This window comes from Ailuropoda melanoleuca, chromosome 13 (assembly GCF_002007445.2).
Source record: "Ailuropoda melanoleuca isolate Jingjing chromosome 13, ASM200744v2, whole genome shotgun sequence".
NCBI classification, from domain to species: Eukaryota; Metazoa; Chordata; class Mammalia; order Carnivora; family Ursidae; genus Ailuropoda; species Ailuropoda melanoleuca.
In genome coordinates, this window is record NC_048230.1 from 31048613 (window position 1) to 31060119 (window position 11507).

Below are 11507 nucleotides of genomic sequence, written 5' to 3' on the forward strand. Positions count from 1 at the left end.
GGAGGAAACAAATTTCCATGAGACCAGCTCCCCACGCGGTGGTAGCCCTCCATGCTAAGCTTAGGGAATAGTCACTCCCCTACAGCTGAATGGAGGGGCCCACAGTGCAAATACCCACATTTGTAAAGCGAGAGAAAATGAGAGGCAGTTACCAGAAAAATCTCATTAAGACAGAAATTTTATTACTCAGTGGCAGGTATACAGTGTTCTGGATCTCATAACGAGGGGCAAAGAAGTGTCCTTGTCATGAGAGGAATCAGGATCTTTGGGATATGTTCAGAGTAAGACTTGCGTGGGTAATTCCTAATTTACGTTGTGGGCTGCTGAAGCATCTTGAAGCGTCATTAAAAACTAAAGTAGTTCTCCCTTCAAGGCCTACCTTGTAACCTACCAAGGCTACCACGTTCCCACCTTGGTATTTAAATTAATTTTAATCCTGGGAAGTGGTGAATTATTCACAAGAAACAGGACGCATTTGCTAGGGGAGCAGAGAGTCACAGTTCTCTCACTATTTGAAGACTACCTAGTATATGTTACACATTTACCGAGTATCTACTGTGTGCATACTACCGTGAGAGAGACAAAGTTGAATAAAATAAGCAACTGGGGTTCAATATGGCTTGAAAATCTGTTTAGCTCTAACATTAAATGACTCCTATACTACCGAAGAGCCAGTTAACTCTCTCTCACTGGGCCGTTGGCCCCAGGACACACTTTCCTTTTTGTTCTCTCCCTGTGATTCAATCTTACCCTATGATCTTTCGACTGTTATCCCAAACCTATCAGAGATTTTATGGTTTATATTTCCAAAACAAAGTTAAACAAAAACTAGTCCATGCTATGTACACTTCTTGATCTGGAAAAATCTTTCTCAGTTCTCTATCTATAAGATCATTCTTTTTAAAATATTTTATGTATTTGAGAAAGACAGAGCGAGAGTGTGCACAGAGGGAGAGGGAGAAGCAGATCCCCTGCTGAGCAGGGAGCCCAATGTGGAGCTCAATCCCCAGGACCTGAGCCGGGGGCAGACGCTTCACCGACTGAGCCACCCAGGCGCCCCTCTATAAGATCATCTTGTTTTGAACCACCACCAGTTTCCCCTTGTCCATGAGAACTATGAGACAAGCTTTGCTGGGGAGCAGGATGTCCTCATGTGGGGTCTACCTGCTTCAGACCCTGGACTCAGATTTGCTGATGGGGCCTGGGGATCTGAATGTGAGCTTCTCCAGGTACCTCTGAGGCTCACTAACAAGAAACCTTCCCCTGAGGAGAAAACAGGTTGCTCTCCCATGTGCCATCCTGTACTGCAGGGCCCTGCCTGCCCCCATCCCCGGGACCTGCTCCTGGGGTTTCACGTCCTGCCTCCCAGTAGGGACCTAGCCAAAGACCACTACAGACATGGTTAGCCCAGATCCTCGCTTCCTGCTGTACGTCTGCTCATAGACAGGCACCTCCTGTAGCTGGGCCTGCGGTGCTATCATGCTGCACGCTCTGAGCCAACTGTTTCACAAGCGTCATCAGGAGATCCCAACACGTTTGTACAAACAGTGCCTGGTCTTCGTGATTTATCATCATCATCATCATCATCATCATCATCATAATCACCATCCAGAGCAAAAAGCACAGGCCCTTCCCTGGACCTACTGAATCAGGATCTCCAGGGGTCACACATGCTTGTCTGACAAAGCTCCCAGGGGGAGTCAAGAGCACCCCAGGTTAGTGCCATCACTCTGGGGAAAGCCAGAGACCACACTGCTCCAGCTAAGTGGACTCATTTTATTTTCAAGACCAATGTGGAAGTGGGGATATCCTTAATATCTTCCCCAAAAACCAAATTAAAGGACACAGTTGGACATAAAAGGGCATGTCATTTTACCTGTGGCCCCAAGTCTATGCAAAGACTGTCAAGTAGTTCCTTATTTGAAAATGACTAAAAAAATGACAATCTCTGGAGTTCCTCCGGGGACTTTAGAAGCGTGGGGTGGGGGCGCCTGGGTAGCGCAGTCGTTAAGCGTCTGCCTTCGGCTCAGGGCGTGATCCTGGTGTTCCGGGATCGAGTCCCACATCGGGCTCCTCCGGTGGGAGCCTGCTTCTTCCTCTCCCACTCCCCCTGCTTGTGTTCCCTCTCTCGCTATCTCTCTGTCACATAAATATATAAAATCTTTAAAAAAAAAAAAAAAAAAAAAAAAAGAAGCGTGGGGTGACTCCCTAATTACTTCTTCAGACTTTGTTGAGTTTCTCAGTTTTCTTAATTGGACAACCTTTCCACTTTAAAAGGCTATCTTTTTTTGCAAGCTAGCCATGAAGACTTTTCCCCCGTATTTTTTATAGTCTTATGTACATATTTCCTTAGTTTCCAATAATTTTTTCACCTCTTAGCCACTGGTGGGCAGTTTATGTATCCCTTAATTGGTACAGAAAATGACATGACCTTGTAATTTTAACGGCCTCTGCTCATCAGCTACTTCCCCTCACTTCGACCCACTCACACATGCTCTTGAAACTACTTTTGCTCAATAAACAGGGAGAATTACTCTTATCTCTTTTGATCATTATTTGGTAGAAATAATAAGCAGCACACAAATGGCTACAGGGAGTCAGGAAGAACAAGACTCAGACAAGCATAAAGGGATGGATCGGACTCCAGTACGCTCAGGCTCCTGCCTGCAACACCCAGTTACCCACCCCCCCACACACACACCAGCCCAGCCCAGGCGCCACCGCAGGGCAGACCCTGCAGCCTCCTGGGCCCACACTCCTCCGAGCCATTCCACATCCTCTCCCGGTACCTTCAGCGCTGTCTTCTCTCTGCCCCTTCCACTCAGCAGCTAGCACCTACTTGCTTACTGTCCCCCCTCACAACACTGCATATCCCCGCCTCTCAGCACCTCTGGGGCCGGGAGGCAGCAGAACTGGGGAAGATGGGACACATGAAGGCAAATCAAATTAAAAAAAACTCTGCCCTGCTCTACTTACTTGGGACACTTGCCAGAGACACAGCTCCTCTCACATGACTCTGCCTTCATTTTTCACACTCACTGCCTTTGAGTGTCATCTCAACTTATCGCTGTGGCTGACGGGACCCCCAATTCCCCCTGAGGGCCATTAGCAAGGGCAGCAACAACAGAAGCGAAGGTAAAGGGGACCCTCCCAACACACAAACACACACATACACATGGGGGACTTCTGCTGTGGCTCCTTGACCCAGGCCCAGCCTCGTTCTCTTCACCACCTTCCATCCCTCCTGGGTCTCCAACCTCCCCTCTCCCAGCCCCTGCCCCACCCCCAGGGAACTCTTCCATAGGAATCACCCTGGTTTCCCGTAAGTGGAATAACAAGGTGTCTACCTCACAAGGGGCCGCTGGCGGAAATGAGATGGGTTCTAAAGTGCTTAGTGACAGTGTCTGGCACATAACGGCCAGTCAGTGTGCCAGAGAACTGCATAAAGGTTATGTTAAGTCAGTACTTGGGTTTTGGAACAGTAAACGATTTTTGAGAACTGACTTGGTAACACAGCTATCCTGTTTATTTTCCTTGTGGGTAAAAATGGTCCCGGGTCTGAAAGACTGTCTTGGACCTGCCTGAACCGAGCACCCCGCAATGTTGACCACACTAACAAGGCCGGGCTTTGCCCAGCAGGGGGCAGCACGCCGTGCCGGGGCGGAGGAGAAACCCACGCTTACCTATCAGAAGCCAGGAGTTCCTCAGGTAGTTGAGCTTGTTCTTGCCTTTGAGCCCAGGGTCAAACTTGAGGTCTGTGCTGGGTGTGATCACACATTCCCCTTTGTCCCCAATGGTGACCCCATCGGTCTGGGGGCCTTCCAGCAAAGGAAGAGTACTGCCTCGGGGCTGTGAATAAGGAACGGGAGTGAGGTCTGGGGCAGCCCTTGAGGGCGAGTACCAGAGGGAAGCTATTTCTAGCGTGGGGCTGGTCCCGGACAGTCGGACAGTCAGAGCAAGACACAAAGACCCTTACATGGCAGAAGCTCCTCCCCCAACATGTGACAATGTTGTGCTGACACCTTTATCAGGGACATCTTTTTTAATTCTTCTGTCTGGGAACTGGGAAGAGTGTGTGTGGAATTCCCAGAGGCTACTGTGAGAGGTAAGTGAAGGAGCTCCCTGTCTCTACGCAGACCAGGGTGGAAGACGCTCCGGCCAGGAGCCCGCTCCTGGCTCCACACTCTGAAGAGGCTGGGGAGGTCTGAGGAGGCCTCAAGAGGTCATGAAAGGATGGAAAGGATTTGAGCAGGTAAAAGGAAGGGAGAGGGGCGCCTGGGTGGCACAGCAGTTAAGCGTCTGCCTTCGGCTCAGGGCGTGATCCCGGTGTTATGGGATCGAGCCCCACATCAGGCTCCTCCACAATGAGCCTGCTTCTTCTCCCACTCCCCCTGCTTGTGCTCCCTCTCTCGCTGGCTGTCTCTATCTCTGTCGAATAAATAAATAAAATCTTTAAAAAAAAAAAAAAATTACTGTTTAAAAAAAAAAAAAAAAAGGAAGGAAGACCATTTGAAGCGTGAGGCACAGCCTGAACAAAGGTGGAGAAAGGCAAACAGGAACCTTCTGGAATCAGGGAAAAGATGGACTGTACAACTCCCACAGAGACACGAGCAGTGAGGCCCCAAGGGCCCGGACAGAGGAGGCTGTGGACACCAGCCTGGGCAGTTCAAACTTGAACATGAAAGCAAAGTGGAATGGCCAGGGCTCCCTAGGCTTAGGAAGCTGCTCTCATCATGCATCTTTCCTCAAGAGGTAGAATGTGGTATGGGCAGAAATTGTTTCTGAGGATCTAAGACCCGTGTCTTGCATTCTTTACCCACAGGATGTTCCAATGTCATTGAGTCATTCTCTGCCAAAATGGAACAGGAATGCCTGGGAGGAGGCTGCACTTGCAAGCCCCCCAGAGAAGACTTACCACAACGGCAACCCCCTCGTGAACCATGGAGGGGGAGGCATACAGGCTGGTAGAGTATTTCCCAACATACAGGGTGGGCCTAGGAGACAAGCAGAAACATACATTCCAGTCATTTAATTTCTGCATCCCACAAAAGGGGCCTTCCTGGAAAGAAGTATCCTAGCCCCAAATGCCGGCATCCCAAGTAGTGAAGGCAGGGCTACCGTCCTGGGAACTGGACTGCAGGCCCCACCTGTCCCTCACTGCCTCCAGAGGTGTGCACAAGTCATCTAACTGCTAGCCCTGCTTTCCTCGTCTGCCAAGGGCAGGGCTGCGCTGGACCATCCCCTCGTGGGCCTGCAGAAAGAATCACGGACAGTGCTCACTCGGGAAAGACTAAATGCTTGCAACCACTGCAAAGCCGCTAAGATGGCCCTGGCCACAGCCCGCTCTGACAACCGAGCTGCCATTCTGTCTCGTGATTCTTTGGGAGTCTAGAGGTCCTACAGAAGCCTAAGAAACAGCTGCTCTGAGGTGGATGACTACAGCAGAGGGATACACAGAAAGTTCCAAACTGGGTGAGGCTTCTGCTCCCCCAGCTGGTAGACTATCCCTGGGTGGGGGTGGGGGTGGGTGGGTCTGGCTTCGTCTGTGGGGTTAGCGTGAAAAGGCAGGAGCTGCACCTCCAGACCCTTGTGGTTGCTGTCAAAAGCCAGTTTGGGGTTAGTTGTCCACTAAATTCTTGAAACCCCTCCCAACAGACACCTTACGTGTGAAAGGGGCAGTACAACTTAGAAAGCACCCTCACAGTCTCATCTGCTCTCTCTGCAGCTCTGCAGAGCGGGACACGGGGATTCAGCAAGGCCAAGGACCGAGTTCAGGTTGCTCACAGGTGGGGACGGCGAACACAAGCCTGCTGAGTCTCAGGCATACATGCGCTCATACTCTTTTCCTGATTTTGGACACAAATATAACTTATAGTAAGAATTCAGAAAATCCAGAAAGTTAAAAAGTAAAGATATCTCTTGCCCTCCTTCCAGCTGAGACAGATCCAAATTGTACTGTGGTTCTGTATCAGCAGTCTCTTATCCCTGTCCATAATTTTGATTTATTTAATATTCGAGAACTCTGAGGCATCATGGGATGCCCCAGTTCTTATACACATTATGAGCTTTCCAACTGAGCCAGTCCCGGCTCTTTATACACCTCGTGGCTTCTGAGAGGTGTGCCCTCCGCCGTGGCGTCCTGTATACGCTCTGCCACGCTGCAGCGGGACTGGGATGTCTGGGTCACGGCTGCCCTCTTCTGCCCCAGGTCCCCTGACTCACGTCAGCTTGCTCTTGGCCTCCGTCTCCTTGGGGAACGGGTACTTCCACTTGGTGATGCGGCCCACCTCCCCAGACATGAAGGTCAGGTAGCGCAGGGTCTCCACGGCGACGTTGATGTGCATCACCTTCTTCAGACCCTCCCGCTGCCAGACGTAAAAGGCCACCACGGGGGAAGCGTAGTTTTGGATCCACAGGACGTCGCCAGATTCACTGTCCACGGTCACCACCAGCCCATCGCCGTTGGACACAAAGTGAGACATCTCTGTACAGATCAAATAAACAAAGCATGCGGTCTCACCCCGTCTTGTGACCACATCCTCTCCCTCCTGGCAAGCGGCAGTCACTTAGCTAAAGGAAACACGACTTCTGGCGTATTCTCAGATACGCTCCCGACAATTTCACTTGTTTCCAATGAACCCGTGCGGGCTCTACAACATCAGGACAGAGAGAGCTGCCTGACTTATAAACAGGACAGGACCCTCTGTGGAAGGCAATTTACTTGGTGAGATTCTTCAGTGCTCGACGCAATTGGTGAGAGTCAGTAGTGAGGAGGAGTAAGCCAGTGGGGAAGCCTAGGACTCTGATAACTGTATGGCAATCGTGTCAAACCCACTGATGGAGCTGAAAGTTAAAGCTGACCACTGACACTGTCCAAATCTGCCCACAGAGAAGATTTCTGTCAGACTTTCAGGTATCAGTGTTCAGATGGCAAAATTGGCTTTCAGTTTTCATTTGGGTGCGGGGAATGTTTACGAGAGAAATAAGCAAGGGGAGGAGTCACATTTAGGGGGTGGGTTGTTCATGTCACAGAGGATACTTGGATCTGCTTCCTATGGGCCTGTGGTACATTCCTTCTGGGCCACGGAGAGACTCAACAAAGCGCATCCTCCCACCTCTCAGGCTAAACTCCCCACCCATTCTACCACGGTTCCCCTCCACACTTCTCACCCAGGCCCCTGCCTTCAATACTGACTGTCTCAAAGCCTTGGAAAATCCAGAAGCTGGTGGCCAAGAGTGCCTTAAGAGAAATTCCAGCATTTGGGAGTGCTGGCTTCCCACCGGTCACATGTACCCAGACAGCCTTGCAGAGCCACCCGGGAGCACTTACTGTAGTCCCCGTCGTCCTCAGGCAGCGAGGCTGCGTAGTCAAAGTAGGTGGCGTTCCACCGGAGCTCTCGGGTTTTGGTGTCATACATGGTGATGGTGTACTCTGGAGAACACACACCAGCCTATTACCTGCAGGGGCCACAGCACCTGCTGAGGTGCCGACCTTACCTACATTGCAACAGACAGAGCCTCTCTACATCATGTGTAGTGTCCAGGCCATCAGTGGGAAACAGAAAGGCCACGTGGACGGGAACTGAAGTCCCAGACACGAGTGAACCTGGCTGACAGCATGTGGAGCAGGGACAAGCCACTTGCACTGTGCCCTTGAACTCATGACTCACAGAATCAATATCACCGTGTTTACTTACTGTTTTTTTAATTGCACATCACTATATTATTTTTTTAATCACAGTGTCGTTTTAAACCACCTAAGTGATGGGGTGGTTTAGTATGTAGCAATAGACAGTTGATGTTAGAAACTGGTACCTAGAAGTGGGATAGGGCCATGACAACACACAGAAATGTGTGGCATTGGCTGGGACAAGGTGGCAGGGGGAGGCTGGCAGGCCGGCATGGAGACCGAAGGAGCGGTAAGGGAACTGCTCCTGGAAGCTGCAAAGGGGTGGCCCAGGTTACACTGCGGTGACACTATTAGTAAGACCAGGGTTTGCAGTAACTTGGAAAGGCGCAAGAAAGCACCTAACGATCTCGCGGGTCTGGCTGAGGAGATCTCCAGGCAAAAGGCAGAAAGTGCCAAGCAGTTTCTCTTAGCTGCACAGGATGTAATGCAAGACAGAGAGGCTGAAGAAGAAACCAATCCGTTTTCAAGCTGAATACAGAGAAAACAGAGAGGGGCCAGGACTGATGCTCCAGCTGCAAGACAGTCTCACTGTAAAAAAACAGCCTCAGAGTCAAGATCAAATCAAGGCCAAACAGGTGCACACCTGCTGGAGAGGGACCCACTGCTGAACGTCTTTAAAAATAGCGATGCTTATTCTGGGAACTGATTGGAAAATGTTTAAGTCTGGGAAATACAGCCAGGGAGGAGGAAAGAGGTCGTGGCTGCATAATGGAAGCTTTGCAGGGTGTGTGCTTTGGGCTAATCCCTCAGGCCACGGGGAGCCATCGGGGTCTTCTGAAGGGGAACGATGCGGTAAAATCTGTGTTTGGAGAAGACAGCTCTGGCCACCTTCTAGAGAATGAAGCCCAGAATAGAGGGCTGGGGGGGAGGCTACTTCACTTTCTTTTCTTTTTTTTTTTTTTTAGAACGAGGCAGGTTGTACACAAGAGAAGGTCCCTCCTTACCTGTTCGCCCAAGATACAGCAAAGAGGTTGATGGGCAGAGACTGTCTGCAAAGGCCGATGACAAAGTCTGCTGCTTCTCCCCAGTCAGAAGATCGATAACGTACCAAATGTCCTGCTTTTTACCTGAAAGGTTACAAGGGTACACTGTGGTTTACACTCAACCCATATGGGAAAAAACGTGTCTCTGCCAAACTAGCAGGCCAAGATGTTTTCTGTGCTGACAGGCCTGGAGTTCTCCTGATGTTGAAGACATTTCTATGACGCTCCAAGGGTGACAAGGCGAATGCTACTGCGCAGATAATAAAACTTCTTGGCCCACTGGGTCGTATCATAACTTAATAACCTAATGATGGTTTAAAAATGTCTTCAGGGGCGCCTGGGTGGCACAGCGGTTAAGCGTCTGCCTTCGGCTCAGGGCGTGATCCTGGCGTTACGGGATCGAGCCCCACATCAGGCTCCTCTGCTATGAGCCTGCTTCTTCCTCTCCTACTCCCCCTGCTTGTGTTCCCTCTCTCGCTGGCTGTCTCTATCTCTGTCAAATAAATAAATAAAATCTTTAAAAAAAAAATAAAAAAATAAATAAAAATGTCTTCAAACCTAATAACCTAATAAAACTCATAGATTTCATTGCTTTGATGAGTGGCCTTAAATATGAAAAGCCTGGCCTCTGAAGGGCAATCCTTCTCCCACAGACTAGGATCTATATAAATAGAGAAATGCACCCAGGGGTTCACCTCTTTGGTAACCATCATTCATAGATCTCCACACCCCTACTAAGGAGCCCACATGTAAAGAGGATCTACAGTGACGGTTTATAACTAGAATTAGCTGGTACTGGGGAATGGGTAGTAGAGTTGGCTGCAACCTGGTGCTGATGAGGCCAGACTTATCTCAGCCCAGGACCCCAGCAAGTTATTTCCCAGCCACACACACTATACCCCACACCTCAGTTGGCGGATTAACCGGTATGAACAGGTAGACAGCAGAGCCAAACAACACTACTGGGAAAACTCACAGCATATGCCTCTACGGTACATACACCAGAGCATCCCACTAATGGTGGGTCGGTAACATGGGCCTCCCATCTGAAAGTCAACACATTCACCACAAGGTATGCATTTCTGCTTTGTAAGGCATGGCCTCTGGTCACTGGGATCTTCCTAACTTATTGGCCAAGGGTCCTATTTCAAGGGGCTCTTGGAAGCAGACTACAGAGATGTTGGGAAGATCACGTGTCTGTGACCACAGACCACAGAACAGGGCATCAGAATTTGCTGGAGCTACACTTAGTTCTAACGGATGTAACATACATGCCTAGACTACATAGGTGAAACTTGCCCATGGATGATAACTTTCTGTTCTCAATGACAAAATCTTAATATGAAAAAGATCTGCAGATAGAGTGAAAACATCACAAATAGCTGTGCCCATGATCCCTTTCCATCTGGCATGACACCATTCTGGTTACTTCGAGGGCCATTATAGTCTGCATAACTCAGCTACATCTTAAAGGATGGATGGATCAGGCAATTGCCACAATTTTAAATATGCTTAATGAACTCACTTAAGAGGGCACCACACAAAGATGATAGAAACACACTATCTTAAATGCATCGTAAGTGATGAACCACTGGCAAAAGCTAGAAGCCCAGACAGACAACAGTAACACAGACAGTCAGAAGGCGGTCAGGAGGGGGACACCTGGGTGGCTCAGTCAGTTAAGCGTCTGCCTTTGGCTCAGGTCATGATCCTGGGGTCCTGGGATCAAGCCCCACATCTGGCTCCCCGCTCAACGGGGAGCCTGCTTCTCTCTCTGCCCCTCCCCCTGCTCATGCTCCCACTCTCTCTCTCCCTCCCTCTCTAATAAATAAATAAAATCTTAAAAAAGAAAAAAAAAAAAAAAAGATGGTCAGGAGGGCATGGGGCATGGCCCCGGGGGGGGGGAGAGAAAGCCTGTGATGATCACTTCCACTGAATCTCAAGGCTTGGGGCTTCCTCATCCTGAAGGTGTGAAGGAAGCCACAGCCCCTGTGTCCCAGGCAAAAACTTAAAATCCAGCCTGCACTCGAGGCCCAGAAAGATCCATAAAGCTCCTGAGGCATGAACAGGCAATAAGCACTCTCAGTTCCTCAGAAGGAAAGCTGCTATGTAAATACAGGATATTATTACTACCATGATTTCAAGATAAACACAGTTCTCCTTTGTATTACAAATGCATTTTTATTGACATTTTGGCAGCAACATGATAAAAGAAAAGCAGGCGATCTGATGCTTTCAAAGAGGTGACCCCATAGGTATGAAGGCAGCTTATCAAGGCAAGCTGTTAAGTGCTGTTTTATCCAATATTCTGATAGCAGGAAATACTAAGAAAGTCCTATAATTAATAGGCAGAAGCTGGCTTCCCTTTCTTGGCTCAGACTATTGTGTTCACTTTAAATTTCATCCAATTGCTTCTGGGTATGTTGCAATCTTTAAATCACAGGGGTAAGTCAACACAGCAGCTAAAAGCTTGTTAAATGAGTAACCATATTAATGGTGTCAAGTCTGCTCCCAAGTGGGGGGAACCCTTTCTTAATTGGTCAGCTGATCCTGGCGTGAACAAGCACAACTGAGGCAAGAAAGACCTTTCCCAGAAGGGCTGGTGGGGAGTCACGGCACACCTCTCTCTCCGACATGCCACTTTCCCAGATTCTGGGACTCATTTCCAAAGAGATCAAAGTTTCAGTGTTGAAAACAGGAACTCTTACCCATGTAGAGAATTCCATCTGAACTTCGGCATGGGGATGCCTGTACCAACTCCGGGATGGTAAAAGGAAGTTTCTTTTAAAAAAAAAAAAAAAAAAAAAAGGAGGCAAAGGAAAAAATAAGTTAAC

General features: G+C 49.2%; 1 protein-coding gene across 1 annotated transcript in view; it reads right to left on the reverse strand.

Moving 5' to 3' along the window:
- ERN1 (endoplasmic reticulum to nucleus signaling 1) overlaps positions 1 to 11507 on the reverse strand; it is a 93964-nt gene that overhangs the window by 17047 nt on the left and 65410 nt on the right. Inside the window, exons 8-13 of the mRNA XM_019805168.2 lie at positions 11382 to 11454; positions 8635 to 8757; positions 7331 to 7432; positions 6223 to 6484; positions 4916 to 4994; positions 3684 to 3849 (exon numbers count right to left, since the gene is read on the reverse strand). Coding sequence (XP_019660727.2) covers positions 3684 to 3849; positions 4916 to 4994; positions 6223 to 6484; positions 7331 to 7432; positions 8635 to 8757; positions 11382 to 11454 — 805 coding nt within the window. The remainder of the gene's footprint in view (positions 1 to 3683; positions 3850 to 4915; positions 4995 to 6222; positions 6485 to 7330; positions 7433 to 8634; positions 8758 to 11381; positions 11455 to 11507) is intronic.